Source organism: Lonchura striata, chromosome 29 (genome assembly GCF_050655825.1).
Source record: "Lonchura striata isolate lonStrDom1 chromosome 29, ASM5065582v1, whole genome shotgun sequence".
In the NCBI taxonomy this organism is placed as follows: Eukaryota; Metazoa; Chordata; class Aves; order Passeriformes; family Estrildidae; genus Lonchura; species Lonchura striata.
In genome coordinates this window covers 4,333,567-4,350,036 of record NC_140731.1, presented here as the reverse complement: position 1 = coordinate 4,350,036, position 16,470 = coordinate 4,333,567, and the positions used below count along the sequence as shown (strand labels likewise).

The window sequence follows — 16,470 nt, the reverse complement described above, 5'->3', positions numbered from 1 at the left end:
GGAGAACAGCGGGAGAACAGCGGGACAGCAGCGGGAGAGCAGCGGGAGAACAGCGGGAGAGCAGCGGGAGAACAGCGGGAGAACAGCGGGACAGCAGCGGGACAGCAGCGGGACAACAGCGGGACAGCAGCGGGAGAACAGCGGGAGAACAGCGGGACAGCAGCGGGAGAACAGCGGGACAGCAGCGGGACAACAGCGGGACAGCAGCGGGACAGCAGCGGGACAGCAGCGGGACAGCAGCGGGACAGCAGCGGGACAGCAGCGGGACAACAGCGGGACAACAGCGGGACAACAGCGGGACGGCACCGAGACGGCGCCGGGACGGCAGCGGGACAACAGCAGGGATGTGGACGGGATAACGGGACAATAACGGGATAACGGGATGGGAACGGGGATGGGATAACGGGATAACGGGATAGCAGGATGGGAACGAGGATGGGATAACGGGATAACGGAATGGGGATGGGATAACAGCAGTATGGGATAACGGGATAATGGGATAGCGGGACAACAGGATGGGAACAGGAATGGGATAATGGGATAGTGGGATAACGGGATAATGGGATGGGAACTGGGATGGAATAATGGGATCCATGGGATGGGGTAATGGGATCTGGGATCGGAACTGGGATGGATGGGATCCATGGGATAACAGGATGGGAACTGGGATGGGATAACAGAATAACAACGGGATGGGAATGGGGATGGGATAACGGTGTAACAGGATAATGGGATAGCAGAATGGGAATGGGGATGACAGGATAACGAGATGGGAATGGGGATGGTATAACAACGGGATGGGATAATGGGATAATGGGATAGCATGGAATACTGGGATAATGGGATGACAGGATGGGAACTGGGATGGGATAACAGGATCCATGGGATGGGATAATGGGATAATGGGATGGGATTTGTGATTGGAACTGGGATAGCGGGATAACGGGATAGGACAGCAGGATAACAACGGGATGGGAATGGGATAACGGGATAGCTGGATGGGAACAGGGCTGATATAACAGGATAATGGGATGGGATAACAAGGGGATAACAAGGGGATAATGGGATGGGATAGGATGAGACGGGATAACAGGATGGGAACTGGTATGGGATAACGGGATCCACGGAATGGGATAATGGGATCATGAGATGGGATGTGGGATGGGATCCATGGGATAATGGGATGGGAACTGGGATGGGATAATGGAATGGAAAGGATGGAATGATGGGAAGGATGGGAAGGATGGGAAGGATGGGAAGACGGGAACAACAGGAACGACGGGAAGGATGGAATAATGGAATGATGGAAATGATGGAACGATGGGAACGATGGATAGAAAGGATGGATGAAGGATGGAATGATGGAATGACGGGAACAACAGAACAACAGGAACAACAGGAAGGATGGGAAGGATGGATGGATGAAGGATGGAAGGATGGGAAGGATGGAATAATGGAAGGATGGGAAGGATGGAAGGATGGAAAGGATGGATGAAGGGTGGAAGGATGGAATAAATGGAAATGATGGAATAACGGAAGGATGGGAAGGATGGAAGGATAGGATGGATGGGAAGGATGAATGGATGATGGATGGATGATGGATGGATGGATGGATGGATGGATGAAGGATGGATGAAAGATGGAATAATGGAATGATAGAAATGATGGAAGGATGGAAATGATGAAAGGATGGGAAGGATGGATGGAAGGAAAGGATGGATGAAGGATGGAAATGATGGAAATGATGGAAGGATGGGATGGGGCCCAGCCGTGTCCAGGGGGGTCCCCGGTGACCCCAATTCCGTTCTGGACCAAGTCCAGTGCCAGGGTCTGAAGGAACCCAGGGCTGGGATTTTACCCCAAATTTTGTGAATTTAACCCCAACTTAGCAAGCCTCACCCAAATCCTGGTGGATTTAACCCAAATTTCATTATAACCCAATTTTTTGTTCTATTTTGGCCAGATTTCAGTGGTTTGACCCAAATTTTATTGATTTGCCCCTATTTAAGGCACAACTCCCCGCCAAGTTTAACCACTTTTTATTTTTCCACTTAAATATTCTCTTTAAATACAGCATTGTCCTGGGAAACTGCGGAAAAGCAGGAAAAATGAATAATAGTGGGGAGAAGCTTTGGATTCACTTGGTGGCGTTAAATGTGGAGTTAAAACGGAAATTAAAAACCAAAAAATGAAATAAAAAATGGAATAGAAAAAAGGAAAGCGAAAGAAAAAAATAAAGGAAGTTAAAAAGGAAATAAAAAGGGAAATAAATTGAATTAAAAAAGAAAGAAGTGCAAGTGAAAATTCAATCGAGAAATAAAAAAGCAATAAAAAGAAAGGAAATAAAACCAAAATGTAAAATAAAAAGGGAAGAAAAATGGAATTAAAAATTAAAGCAATGCAAAAGAAGCAGAAAAAAAGGGAATAAAAACCAAAAGAGGAAATCAAAATGACATTAAAAGCTCCGAAGCCGCTTTGGGCGCCCTGGGGGGGAGTTTGGGAATCCCCCGGGAATTTTGGGGGGCAGTAGCACCAGCGAGGGCCAAATCCATGGAATCCCGATGGGATCAAATGCAACGAGCTGAAAGGGCCAAACCCCACCCGATCCACCGAGCCCGGATTGGGAGAAATGGGATAAATCCAGGAATTCCGGAGGGGTTTGGGGGAAATGGGATAAATCCAGAATTCCGGTGGGGTTTGGGGGAAATGGGATAAATCCAGAATTCTGGCAGGGTTTGGGGGAAATGGGATAAATCCAGAATTCTGGAGGGGTTTGGGGGAAATGGGATCCATCCGGGAATTCTGGAGGGGTTTGGTGGAAATGGGATAAATCCAGAATTCTGGCAGGGTTTGGGGGAAATGGGATAAATCCAGGAATTCCAGTGGGGTTTGGGGGAAATGGGATCCATCCGGGAATTCTGGAGGGGTTTGGGGGAAATGGGATAAATCCAGGAATTCTGGCAGGGTTTGGGGGAAATGGGATAAATCCGGGAATTCTGGAGGGGTTTGGGGGAAATGGGATAAATCCAGAATTCCGGTGGGGTTTGGGGGAAATGGGATAAATCCAGAATTCTGGCAGGGTTTGGGGGAAATGGGATAAATCTGGGAATTCTGGCGGGGTTTGGGGGAAATGGGATAAATCCAGGAATTCCAGTGGGGTTTGGGGGAAATGGGATCCATCCGGGAATTCTGGAGGGGTTTGGGGGAAATGGGATCCATCCGGGAATTCCGTGGTTTGGGCAGCACTGGCTCGGGGGATCCGGGGCAGGATTTGGGGTCACCTGCCCCCCTCCCTGCCCTCGGGGGATAAGGTTGGTTTGGGGTCACTCCTGTGGGATTTGGGGGCTCCCCAGGGGGTTTGGGGGCCACCGAGGCCGGGAACCGGCCCCTCCCCAGCCCAACCCCACAGTGACCCCTGGGAAATCCCCTTGACCCCCCGAAACCCCTCTGACCCCCCGAAACCCCTTGGAACCCCCTTTAAACCCCCCTGAACCCCTTCAACACCCCCTTAAGTGCTTTTAAATGGTTTGAACCCCCCTTTCGAACCCCAAAAATAACCCCTGGAACCCCCTTAAACCCCTCTGACCCTGCCAAACACATTGAAATCTCTTCTGAAGCCCTAAAAAACCTCTGGACACCATTAAATCCCTCCCTGAACCCCTAAAAACCACTCTCTGAACCCCAAAATGCCCCTCCAAATCCCCTTTTTAACCCCTTACACCCCTCCTCTGAACCACCCTAAACAACTTTGAACCCATTTAAGACCCCTGAACAGCCTTTTAAACCCCTTTAAATCTTCTGAACTCACTTAAATCTCCTTTTGAGTATCTAAAAAAGCCCTTTAAACCAACTCGAATCCCTTTAGACTCCTCTGAACTCCCCTAAAGCTCTTCTTAAGCCTCCCTTCAAAAGCCTAAAAAATCCCTTTGACGCCCTTAAACCCCATTTAACTCCCTTGAATCCCCTCAAACTCCTCTTAAAGTGCCTTAAACTCCTCTGAACCCCCTTGATCTCCTAAAAGACCCTTAAAGTCCCTTTATAAACCCCTTTAGATCCAACTGAACCCCTCCTAGCCCCCATGAACCTGTCTGGATGCCTAAAACCCCCTCTGAACCCCAAAACACCCCAGAACCCCTAAAAACCCCACTTTGAACCTCCCTGAATCCCCCCAAAACCCCTCTGAACCCCTTTAAACCTCTTTTTTAAACTCTCCGGAACCCCTAAACCCCATAAAAACCCCTCTGAACCCTTTTCAACCCAAAAAACTCCCTCAACGCCCCCAAAGCCCCCAAAAATCCCACTTTGAGCCCGTTTAAACTGCCCCCCCGCCAGGGGACAGGTGACCCCCAGGAGCACCAGGGGACTCTCAACCCCCAAAATTGGAGGGGGTCAGACCCCAGTGTGGGAAAACTGCAGGAAAAGCCAACGGTGAAATCAAAACGTCAGGAAAAGAACGGGGAGGCAGCAGCTGGATTGGGGGATTTGGGTCCCTGCGACGCCGGGGTCTGGGAGCATCCAGGTGAGCAGGTCCTGAAGGCACAGCCCAGGGCAGGTGAGCAGCTCCAGGGGCACAGGTCCCACCAGGTGAGCAGCTCCAGGGGCACAGATCCCACCAGGTGAGCAGCTCCAGGGGCACAGATCCCACCAGGTGAGCAGCTCCAGGGGCACAGATCCCACCGGGTGAGCAACTCCAGGGGCACAGATCCCACCAGGTGAGCAGTTCCAGGGGCACAGATCCCACCGGGTGAGCAGCTCCAGGCGAGCAGATCCCACAGTCTGTAGGGTCCAGGTGAGCAGAATGCAGGATTTGGGGCACAAACCCGGTGGAGAACAGGCAGCCCCACCCCACATCCCGATTTTCCCCACTCCTGCCTCTTCTCAGGCTGGAATTGCTCCTGGCCCTGGTTGGTCTCACCTGGCTGAAGCCAAAAAAGAGGGAAAAGCCCCAAAAAGGAGAAGTTTCACCCCAAGACAGATCCCAGAGCTGCAGGAAGGTCCGGAGCACAGGTGGATTTTCCATGAATCCCAGTCCAAGGAAGGGCTGCAGGGCCCAGGTGAGTCTGGAGAATCCACACCTGGAGAACCTGAATCCATCCCAGTCTGACCAGTTTGATGCCAGTGGAGATGCCCGGAGCCAGAAGGAGCACAGGTGAGCAGGAAGCACCTGAGGAGCAGCACAGGGAGCTGCAGGTGCTCCAGGAGGTTCACCAGGAACGGCACATCCACGGGACAGCAGGAGCAGGACACCTGAGCACACCTGCAGGATCCCGCTGGCATGGTGGGATGGATCCCGAGGGCTGGAATGGCAGGAACAGGTTCTTTGGGCAACACAGCCAGGTGGGGCTCACCTGGGGTGGGCAAGGAGGCAGCTGAGAGCTCAGGGACCAGGCAGGGCAGGGCCAGGTGACGCTGCATCCATGGGGAACAGGACAGCGCTCTGACCCTGCTGGAGTCGGCCCAGGACCACCTGGATGCCCAAAGCCCACCTGCGATGGGCCAGGATCACAGGTAGGGGACAGGGACACTCCTGCACCCTCACATCCCAAATCCTGGTCCCTGCAGGGGCAGCTCCAGCCCCTCAGCAGCTGCTGGAGGCGCCTCCCAGCAAGGGAATGAACATCCCAGAAGTTCCAGCAGGTCCAGGTGATCAGTTCCAGGTGATGGAGGAGCCAGCTGAGGAAGTGAAGTTGGTTCAACCCCCAAAATCTTCCAGGTGAGTTTGGGGACTCTTGGGTCTGTCGTGCCAGTTCCAGGTGTTTCTCCATCCATCCCAGCTGCAGGTGAGTGGCAGCACCACCTGGATGAGGTGGGACGGGAGGCGGCCCAGGTGAAACATTCATTAAACAAACAGGAATTAGGGAAAAAGAGCTTTTCCCTTAAAAACAAGGAAAGTGGAGGCAGCCAGGGGGGACAGAGCTGCCACAGGATCCAGGAGGCTCCAGCTCGGGCGAGTCCTGGCACAGGTGACCCCCACCAGGTGGGATGGAGAACAGGAAGGATCCGAGGCTCCAGCTCAGCTGAGTCCTGGCACAGGTGACCCCCACCAGGTGAGTGAAGGACTCCTGGCCCTGGCCAGGGACCTCCTCTGTCCACAGCAGCCCCCACCAATTAAATAATCAATCCATGGAATAAATAATGGAGCCAGAGGGCCTGAGGCCACTCATATGGGCAGGTGGGGGTGCTCCAGGTGCTCTGGGAGATTTTGGGGTGCTCCTCCCTTGCTCACAGCAGCAGGGACAGGTGGGACCCCCAGCTCCTTCCCAGGGGGGCTGGAAGCTGGAGCTGGATGCTCCACGTGGCCACTCCCACCCTTGGCACCTGCCTGCGGCTCCTCCTGGCAGTAGAGCCCAGGTGCCTCGGCCAGGTAAGGCTGGGAGCCCACCTGGGCCGGCTGCCCCGAGGGGTAGCACAGGACGGGAGACTCCAGCGGGAACTGGGCCGGGATGAGGATGGTGGAGCCGAGCCCGGGGCACGGGGGAGGTTTCACCTGCCAGGTGTCATCCAGGTGCTCCCCCAGGACGCAGACCCCGCCTCCCTCTCCCCCAGAGCCGCTTCCAGAGTCTTCCTCAGCCTTCAGCCTCTCCAGCTCCTCGGCCGTCTGCAGGTGCAGCACCGCCCGCTCGTTCTCCGCCAGGTACTCCTGGAAGTCCTGAGTTTCGGGGGGCTGGGGGGGGGGCCAGGTGGGGCCAGGGAGGGCAGCAGCTCCCTCCTCCTCCTCCTCCTCCTCCTCCCGCCGGCTCTCCAGCTCCAGCTTCATCAGGGTGTGCAGGAAGTGGGTGCGGACGCGCAGCGGGTTGAACTCGATCCGCCCGGCCGCGTTCCCGCAGCCGTCCCGGGAGCAGCCGCACGGGAACGACGTGCGATCCACCTGGGCACAGGGGGCACCTGTGGGACCCTGCAGGGCCCCTCCCGGCCCTGAGCCCACCCCAAACATCGCGGTGGGGCCGTAGCCCAGCCAGGTGTCTCCTCTGGGAGGAGACGTGGACGGCTGGAGGATCCCCCCAGAGCCTGAATCCCACCCCAGAGTGATCCCAAATCCCACCTGGACAGCAGGAATGTGGCTCTGGGGTGGGGAGGAGTTTGTACATTCCAGGTGAGCCCAAAACACACCTGGAACTATCCCTGCTCCTCCAAGGAACAAGAGCACAAACCCAGCTGCCCCACCTGGCACTCTCTGCTCCCTCAGGACATGGGCACAGTGGGTGTGCCTCGAGGCCCACCTGTCCCCCCTCTTCCCAGCTCACCTGGCACTGGATGCCCTCACCTGGCACACCTGGCTCTCCCCACTCCTCAAGGAGCAGCCTGACCCCCATCCCACCCCAAACCCCTGTCCTCTGGCCCACCTGGCACTGGATGCCCTCACCTGGCACTGGATGCCCTCACCTGGCTCTCACCACTCCTCAAGGAGCTCACCTGGCCCCCATCCCGCCCCAGACCCGCACCTGGGGCTCACCTGGCACTGGATGCCCTCACCTGGCACTGGATGCCCTCACCTGGCTCTCCCCACTCCTCGAGGAGCAGCCTGGCCCCCATCCCGCCCCAGACCCGCACCTGGGGCTCACCTGGCACTGGATGCCCTCACCTGGCACGAGATGCCCTCACCTGGCTCTGGATGCCCTCCCCTGGCTCTCCCCACTCCTCGAGGAGCAGCCTGGCCCCCATCCCGCCCCAAACCTGCACCTGGGGCTCACCTGGCTCTGGATGCCCTCACCTGGCTCTGGATGCCCTCACCTGGCTCTCACCACTCCTTGAGGAGCACAAGGAGCAGCCTGGCCCCCATCCCGCCCCAGACCCGCACCTGGGGCTCACCTGGCACTGGATGCCCTCACCTGGCACGAGATGCCCTCACCTGGCACTGGATGCCCTCACCTGGCTCTCCCCACTCCTCGAGGAGCAGCCTGGCCCCCATCCCGCCCCAGACCCGCACCTGGGGCTCACCTGGCACTGGATGCCCTCACCTGGCACGAGATGCCCTCACCTGGCACTGGATGCCCTCACCTGGCTCTCCCCACTCCTCGAGGAGCAGCCTGGCCCCCATCCCGCCCCAGACCCGCACCTGGGGCTCACCTGGCTCTGGATGCCCTCCCCTGGCACTGGATGCCCTCCCCTGGCTCTCCCCACTCCTCAAGGAGCTCACCTGGCCCCCATCCCGCCCCAGACCCGCACCTGGGGCTCACCTGGCTCTGGATGCCCTCACCTGGCTCTCACCACTCCTCAAGGAGCTCACCTGGCCCCCATCCCGCCCCAGACCCGCACCTGGGGCTCACCTGGCACTGGATGCCGGCCTGGCTGCAGGCGCAGGTGCGCGGCTCGCAGGTGAGGCGGCAGAGGCAGCCGCACTGCTCGCGGGACAGGCGCAGCGCCCGCAGCTCCTGCCGCTCCTCGGCGTCGATCCTGCGCACGCCCGAGGCGCGCAGCAGCGCCCGGCGCCGCTTGGTGGGCAGCGGCTGCAGGTAGAAGTAATCGCCCACCTCCACCTGCCCCACGTCCAGGTCGTCGTCGGACACGTCGGCCAAGGTCAGCCCCGCGGCCTCGGCCGACGGCACCGTCCCGTTCTGGGTCAGCTGGGGACGGAGGGACACGCGTGGGCACGTGGGGCACACCTGGCCAGGTGTGCTTCCCTCAGCTCTCCCAAGGTGTGTCCACCCAAAGGAAAAGAGCTTTTTTACACGCGTGGGCACGTGGGGCACACCTGGCCAGGTGTGCTTCCCTCAGCCTTCCCAAGGCGTGTCCACCCAAAAGAGCATTTTTTTTTTACACGCGTGGGCACGTGGGGCACACCTGGCCAGGTGTGCTTCCCTCAGCTCTCCCAAGGTGTGTCCACCCAAAGGAAAAGAGCTAAAAGAGCTTTTTTTGTTGGGATTTTTTTTTTTAGAAACGCACTGCCACATTCACCGCTGGAACATCCTGATCATCCCCGGATGCCACCCAGGTGTTTCCCGCACTGATTTTTCCCTGTACCTCCTAAAATCCCCCCCAAAGTGTTTCCCACCTGGATTCCCCTCAGTTTGCCCCTCTTCCAAGCTCACCCAGGCATTTTTCACTTCCCTCCCTCCAATCCCTCCCCAGGGGCTTTCCCACCCCACCACCAAACCCATCCAGGTATTTCCCGCCCTGGATTCCCCCTCCCAGCCCCAATACCTGGGGCTCCCCCAAATCCACCCCCACCTATTCCCCACCCACATACTCTTTCTCACCCCAATAATACCCACAGGTATTATCCCCCACTGCTGCCTCTCCAGCTATTTCCCACCTGGATTCCACCCTCCCTGCCTCTCCAGCTATTTTCCACCTGGATTCCACCCTCTCTCCCTCTCCAGCTATTTCCCACCTGGATTCTGCTCTCCCTCCCCAGGTATTTCCCACCTGGATTCCACATCCACCCTCTCTCTCCAGCTATTTCCCACCTGGATTCCACCCTCCCTCCCTCTCCAGCTATTTCCCACCTGGATTCTGCTCTCCCCAGGTATTTTGCACCTGGATTCCATCCTCCCTCCCTTCTCCAGGTATTTCCTACTTGGATTCTGCCCTCCCTCCCTAGGTATTCTCCACCCAGACACCCTCTGTCACCCCAAAGCCCCTCCAGGTATTCCGTACTCGGGTCCCCCACTGCTGCCTCTCCAGGTATTTCCCACCTGGATTCTGCCCACCCTCCCTCCCCAAGTATTTCCTACCCTCCCACCCTCCCTCTCTCTCCAGGTATTTCCCACCTGGATTCCACATCCACCCTCCCTCCCCAGGTATTTCCCACCTGGATTCCACACTGTCTCCCCCTCCAAGTATTTCCCACCTGGATTCTGCCCTCCCTCCCTCCCCAAATATTTCCCTCCCTCCCTTCCCCTCCAAGTATTTCCCACCTGGATTCTGCTCTCCCTCCCCAGGTATTTCCCACCTGGATTCCACCCTCCCTCCCTCCCTCTCCAGCTATTTCCCACCTGGATTCTGCCCTCCCTCCCCAGGTATTTCCCACCTGGATTCCACCCTCTCTTCCTCTCCAGCTATTTCCCACCTGGATTCTGCTCTCCCTCCCCAGGTATTTCCCACCTGGATTCCACCCTCCCTTCCTCCCTCTCCAGCTATTTCCCACCTGGATTCTGCTCTCCCTCCCCAGGTATTTCCCACCTGGATTCCACCCTCTCTTCCTCTCCAGCTATTTCCCACCTGGATTCTGCTCTCCCTCCCCAGGTGTTCTCCACCTGGATTCCACCCTCCCTCCCTCCCTCTCCAGCTATTTCCCACCTGGATTCTGCCCTCCCTCCCCAGGTATTTCCCACCTGGATTCCACCCTCCCTCCCTCCCTCTCCAGCTATTTCCCACCTGGATTCTGCCCTCCCTCCCCAGGTGTTCTCCACCCAGACTCCCTCCATCACCCCAAACCCCCTCCAATTTCCCAGCTGGGACTCCCCCAGTCCCTCCCCGCTCACCTCCCTCCTCCTGGCGCGCAGTTTCTCCCGGCGGAGGTGCTGCCGCAGGTGCTGCCGGTGGCTCACCTGGCGCAGGTGGGCGAACTGGCTGAGGCTGTACCTGCGGGCGCGGTGGTGCCGCGGGGCCATGCCCAGGGAGCTGCCGCCGGCGCTGGGCACGCAGGTGAAGCCCTGGCGCCGGGCGAAGTAGTAGACGGTGACCTGGGCGAAGCGCACGCGCTTCCCAGCCCGGCGCGCCCGGGAGCGCCGCAGGATGGACGGGGCTGCGGGCACAGCGCGGGTCAGGGCCACGCAGCATCGGGGCACCCCCAAAATTACCCCAAAGTCAGCCCTTCCCTCCGTGTTTCCCTCCATTCCCTCCGTGTTTCCCTCCAAAATTTAAAGTTGCACATGATTTCCCTTTAATTCCGCCCCGCGGCAAATGCTCAGAACTCCCCTCCGGGTTATCTACAAATTCCCCCCATCAAAACTCCCCCGAACTCCTCCAATGTTTCCCAAAATTCAAAGGAAATTCAAGCCCCATGAACTCCACAAATAATTCCCCACGAATGCCTCGATCCCTCGAAATAAATCCCAGAAATTCCCCCGATCTCCCTAAGAGTAAAAAGTCCTCCCTGAATTCTCTCTGCTCAGAATTCCTCTCTGGGTTATCTACAAATTCCCCCCATCAAAACTCCCCCGAACTCCTCCAATGTTTCCCAAAATTCAAAGGAAATTCAAGCCCCATGAACTCCACAAATAATTCCCCACGAATGCCTCGATCCCTCGAAATAAATCCCAGAAATTCCCCTGATCTCCCAAAGAACAAAAAGTTCCTCCGAATTTCCCCGAAATTAAAAAAAAAAAAAATCTCAGTTGTCCCTAAAGTTTCTAAAAACACAACAAAAATTTTAAAACACCCCAAAATTCACCAAATTTTTAAAAATTCCCCAAAACCCCAAAATTAAAAATCCTAAACCCAATTAAAAATCCCCAAACCCCAAATTACTATTTTGTAACATTCCCCCTGAAAACCTCAAAATTCCCCCCAAAAAATTCAAAATCCCCAAACCCCAAAATCACTATTTGGTAACATTCCCCCTGAAAACCTCAAAATTCCCCCCCAAAAATTAAAAATCCCCAAACCCCAAATTACTATTTTGTAAAATTCCCCTTGAAAACCTCAAAATTCCCCCCCAAAAATTCAAAATCCCAAAACCCAATTAAAGATCCCCAAACCCCAAAATCACTACTTGGTAAAATTCCCCTTGAAAACCTCAAATTCCCCCCCCCAAAAAAAATTAAAAATCCCAAAACCCCATTAAAAATCCCTAAACCCCAAAATCACTATTTGGTAACATTCCCCTTGAAAACCCCAAAATTCGCCTCCCAAAAATTAAAAATCCCAAAACTCAATTAAAAATCCCCAAACCCCAAATTACTATTTTGTAACATTCCCCTTGAAAACCTCAAAATTCCCCCCCAAAAATTAAAAATCCCCAAACCCCAAATTACTATTTTGTAAAATTCCCCTTGAAAACCTCAAAATTCCCCCCCAAAAATTAAAAATCCCCAAAAATTCAAAATCACTATTTGGTAAGATTCCCCTTGAAAACCCCAAAATTCCCCCCCCACCCCATTCTAAAGAATTCCAGCGCATCCCCCCATTCCCTAACGCTCCCCCATTCCCTAACCCGTTCCCTAACGCTCCCCATTCCCTAACGCTCCCCCATTCTCTAACACTCCCCATTCCCTAACGCTCCCCATTCCCTAACCCTAACCCATTCCCTAACCCTAACCCATTCCCTAACGCTCCCCCGTTCCCTAACGCTCCCCCGTTCCCTAACGCTCCCCCGTTCCCTAACGCTCCCCCGTTCCCTAACGCTCCCCCGTTCCCTAACGCTCCCCCATTCCCTAACCCATTCCCTGACGCTCCCCCATTCCCTAACGCTCCCCCATTCCCTAACCCTAACCCGTTCCCTAACCCATTCCCTAACGCTCCCCCGTTCCCTAACGCTCCCCCATTCCCTAACGCTCCCCCATTCCCTAACGCTCCCCCATTCCCTAACGCTCCCCCATTCCCTAACGCTCCCCCATTCCCTAAAGCTCCCCCCATTCCCTAACGCTCCCCCATTCCCTAACCCATTCCCTAACCCGTTCCCTGACGCTCCCCCGTTCCCTAACGCTCCCCCCATTCCCTAAAGCTCCCCCATTCCCTAAAGCTCCCCCATTCCCCAACGCTCCCCCATTCCCTAAAGCTCCCCCCATTCCCTAACGCTCCCCCATTCCCTAACGCTCCCCCATTCCCTAACCCGTTCCCTAACGCTAACCCATTCCCTAACGCTCCCCCGTTCCCTGACGCTCCCCCGTTCCCTAACCCGTTCCCTAACGCTCCCCCATTCCCTAACCCGTTCCCTAACGCTCCCCATTCCCTAACGCTCCCCCGTTCCCTAACCCATTCCCTGACGCTCCCCCGTTCCCTAACGCTCCCCCCGGACCCAAATTCCCGGAACCCTCCAGAACCGCGGACAAACTCCCGCACGGCACGCAGCCGCCCCGCATCCCGCCGCTCCCGCTCACGCCCGGCGCCGCCGCCGCCGCCGCCGCTGTCGCAGCTGTCGCCGCTGTCGCTCGTGGCGATCTCGTCGTCCGAGGCGGCTCCGCTGGACGCGGCCGATGCCGAGCCCGCATCCTCCGCCTTGCGCTTGATCCCGGCGCTCGGGACCGCGGCCATCGGGGCTCGGCTCGCATGGAGCCCCCGGTGGGACGGGACGGGAGCGGAGGAGCCTGCGGAGAGCGCCGGGATGATGCCCGCGGAGCGGCGCCCGGTTCTCCCGGGAGAATCGCCCCGCCGCGCCGGGAGCTGTGGGCTCCAGCCGCGGGTGTTCGCGTCCCGTGAGTCGCGGCACGGCCAGGAGGAGATGCCCGGGATTCCCCGGGGATGCTGCCGATCCCATCCCGATCCCGACCGGAGCTCCCGGTGCCAGCCCACCAGCAGGAATCTCCGCACGGACACCCACCCCAGCTTCGGGATTGATTTGGGATGGAACTCGCCCAAGACCAAAGGAAAAGAGCTTTTTTTGGTTGGGTTTTCTTTTTGCCAGACTCACCCCCTGATCACCCCCCAAAATTCCCTAAAGTTTAGAAAAAGCACCGGATGGTCCAAGAATTCCCAGTCCGTCACAGATGCCAGACTGGGAATGAGCCTCCCTGGGGCTTTCTTAATCCCAAAAAGTCCCAAATAACCCATGGCAATACTTGAGATTTGGGGAAACTTGCAGCTCCACGTTGGATAAGGGAATTTTTAGACCCGATTCCCATTGGGAAACTTCCAGGATGGACCTGGATGCTCTGCAGCCCTTCGGGGGTTGGGTTTTGGGTGGGATTTGGATCCAGCCCAGGGATCCTCCCTGTCCCCTCCAGAAGGGAACATTTGGGTCCCAAAAGGCAGAATAGGAATTCCCAACCCATGCACCAGCTCGGGGTGAAATCCAGGGTTTTTAGGGTTTTTTGGAAGGAAAAGTGAGGAATCCTGGTGGTAGACGGGGAAGAGCAGGAAGGAAGGAATTGATCAATCCCAATGCCAGGAGGAGCAGAAGTGGAAACCCCCCCCACTGCCTTTCCAGCTCTCTAATATTGCTGAAAGTCCTCAAATTATTCCCTGAAACCACATTTCCATGGAAAATTAGAGCTGGAGTCTGGGTGGGATCCCAACACCTGAGCAAGGATCCTTCCCCAATGGATCTGTCAGGATGGCATTCCTAATCCTCACATAAAAACCCAAATTATTCCAAATAATCCTTTCCATGATGTAAAGAAACTCCTGGAAGAATCAGAACGAAGAAAAAAAAAAAAACAAAAAAACCCACCAAAACCAAAAAACCAAATAAATAAAATTATCAAGTTTCCAATTTTTTCCATCTTTAAATTAAACGGATTTTGAAGTTAGGAAGGAAAAACAGGCTCAAAAATTCCTGCTTGCATTCCCTGACTTCCAGCACCCATTTTGCTGTTGAAGATAAGAAGATTCCCATCAAAATCCAGAGCCAAAAATGGATTCTCTGGATGGTTTTAAGGAATCAAAAGCAGAGATCCAGGAAATTCTGGGGTGAGAGAAGGGTGGGAATGATCCATGAGCAGCCCAGGTAGAACCCACCCAGAAAGGCTCTGGGAGCACCAATGAATCCAGGTGTTATTCCAGGGCAAGAATTAGCCAAAAAAATGGGATTTTGGGATGATCACCAGGAAGATTTGGGCAGTCTGGACCCCTTGAATAGGATTTGGCTCAGTAGCTGAAAGATCCATGGATTTCCCAGGGATCCGAGTCCATCCCAGGTCACTGCTCACACTCCCAACACTCAGCTCTGGGTTTTAGGATGAAAGGTGGAAAAATTGGGTTCTTCAGGGAAATCTGGGGCACAGCTCCCACAGAGCTCCCAGCATTTCTGCAACATTTTGAGATGAGGAATGAAAAGTGGGTTCAAATGTTGAGGGAGGCATCATGGGAACTGGGGAATTACAAGGGTTAAACCTCACCAAAAGGAGTTAAACTAAAAATACTTTTTTTTTTTTTTCCCCCACGTTCTGGAATCACTTCTGGAGCAAGAAAGGGATCAGGAGAGTTTAGGATTCCTGGAACAGAGGAGCTGATCTGGAAAACCTCCTGGCTGAAAGAGCTGGGGGGACAGAAAGGTGACCCCAAAAAAAGCCCTCAGGCCCTGTGTCCATCCTGGAACTGGGAGATCAAGGTGGGTCCATGAACGATCAAGGTGGGTCCATGAACACCTGGCTCCAGAGGCCCAGGAGATGAAGGGGACACTGGGAGGGGGCCAGGCTCTCCCCAGAGGTGACCCCCCCCATGTGTGACCTCCCCATCATCATCATCACCAGCAGCTTCTCGAGGACCCCCCAGCACAACCCCCGTGCCCCCCATGAGGTCCCCAAGGCCACTTTAAGGACCTCCAGTGCCCCGCCACAGCACAGCAGAGGGGACACCCCACCTGCCAGGACCCCCCAAAAGCCCCTCCCCAAATATCAGGGGGAGCCCTACAGAGCCCCCACAGGCCCCCAAAGCAGGGGGAGCTGTAAGGAACCCCCCCATCCTCTATAGGAGCCCATCCCCTATAGCCACCCCCATCCCCTATAGCTTCCCATGTGTTCCCAGCAGGGGCAGCCCCATATTTGATGCAGCCCCCCCATTTCCTATAGATCGCAGTTACAAAGACCCCCCCCCTCATTCCCTACACCCCCCCATCCCTCACAGCCCCCCTAATCCATCATAAACCCCCCATCCCTCACAGCCCCCCTAATCCCTCACAAACCCCCCATCCCTCACAAATCCCCCCCATCCCTCACAGCCCCCCTAATCCATCATAAACCCCCCCCATCCCTCAGAGCCCCCCAAATCCCTCACAAACCCCCCCATCCCTCACAAACCCCCCATCCCTCAGAGCCCCCCAATCCCTCACAAATCCCCCCCATCTCTCACAGGCCCCCCATCCCTCACAGCCCTCCCCGCCCCCCGCAGGCGGGGCCGCCCCCCCCGCCCTCCTTCCAGCCCCCGAGGCCTGACCCTGCCGCCCTTCCCCCGCCACTCACCGGTGCCCGGGGGGGTTTCGGGGTGCCGGGGGCGCTGGGGGGGCCCCGGGGCCGCTCCCGGGGGTTCCGGGGCCGCTCCCGCCCCGCCGCGCGCGCCGACAACAATGGGGCCGCGGCCGCTGCACCGCCGCCTTTATACCGCCCCGCGTCACGTGAAGCCCCCGCGGGGCACCATGGGAAACCGAGTCCCCTGGGGACGCGGGGCCGTGCTGGCGCGGGGTGTGATGGGAAACGTAGTCCGGAAGTGCGGAAGATGGCGGCTGAGGGGGTCGCGGGCTGGCGGAGGGTTCGGGTCGGAAAGGAGCGCAGAGATCATCCGCTCCCAGCACGGACACCCCGCACTGTCCCAGGCTGCTCCAGCCCCGTCCAGCCTGGCCCTGGGCACTGCAGGGACCCAGGGGCCGCCCCAGCTGCCCTGGGAAATCCATCCCAGCCCCTGCCCACCCTGACGGGAGGAATTCCTGCCCCG

The 16,470-nt window shown here is 56.6% G+C and overlaps 1 protein-coding gene and 1 long non-coding RNA gene across 3 annotated transcripts; both read right to left on the bottom strand.

Moving 5' to 3' along the window:
• Positions 1-4,972: 4,972 nt before the first annotated feature.
• Positions 4,973-16,138, bottom strand: CSRNP2 (cysteine and serine rich nuclear protein 2). Of its 2 annotated transcripts, XR_014950405.1 has the most exons (6): positions 16,002-16,138; positions 12,984-13,190; positions 10,425-10,687; positions 8,268-8,564; positions 5,258-6,868; positions 4,973-5,164 (listed from the first exon to the last, which is right to left on the bottom strand). XR_014950405.1 is itself a non-coding variant. In XM_077788624.2 (5 exons), exons 2-5 carry the CDS (start codon positions 13,135-13,137, stop codon positions 6,161-6,163), a joined length of 1,422 nt encoding a protein of 473 aa, XP_077644750.1. In that variant the 5' UTR covers positions 13,138-13,190; positions 16,002-16,138; the 3' UTR covers positions 4,973-6,160. The 2 variants fall into 2 exon arrangements, 1 of the variants encoding a protein (XP_077644750.1); XM_077788624.2 differs by having other exon boundaries at positions 4,973-6,868.
• On the bottom strand, positions 6,875-8,258 carry LOC146765020 (uncharacterized). Its single transcript, XR_014950418.1, has 3 exons — positions 7,979-8,258; positions 7,692-7,829; positions 6,875-7,582 (listed from the first exon to the last, which is right to left on the bottom strand). It is a non-coding gene; the product is annotated as an uncharacterized LOC146765020 (long non-coding RNA).
• Positions 16,139-16,470: the final 332 nt, after the last annotated feature.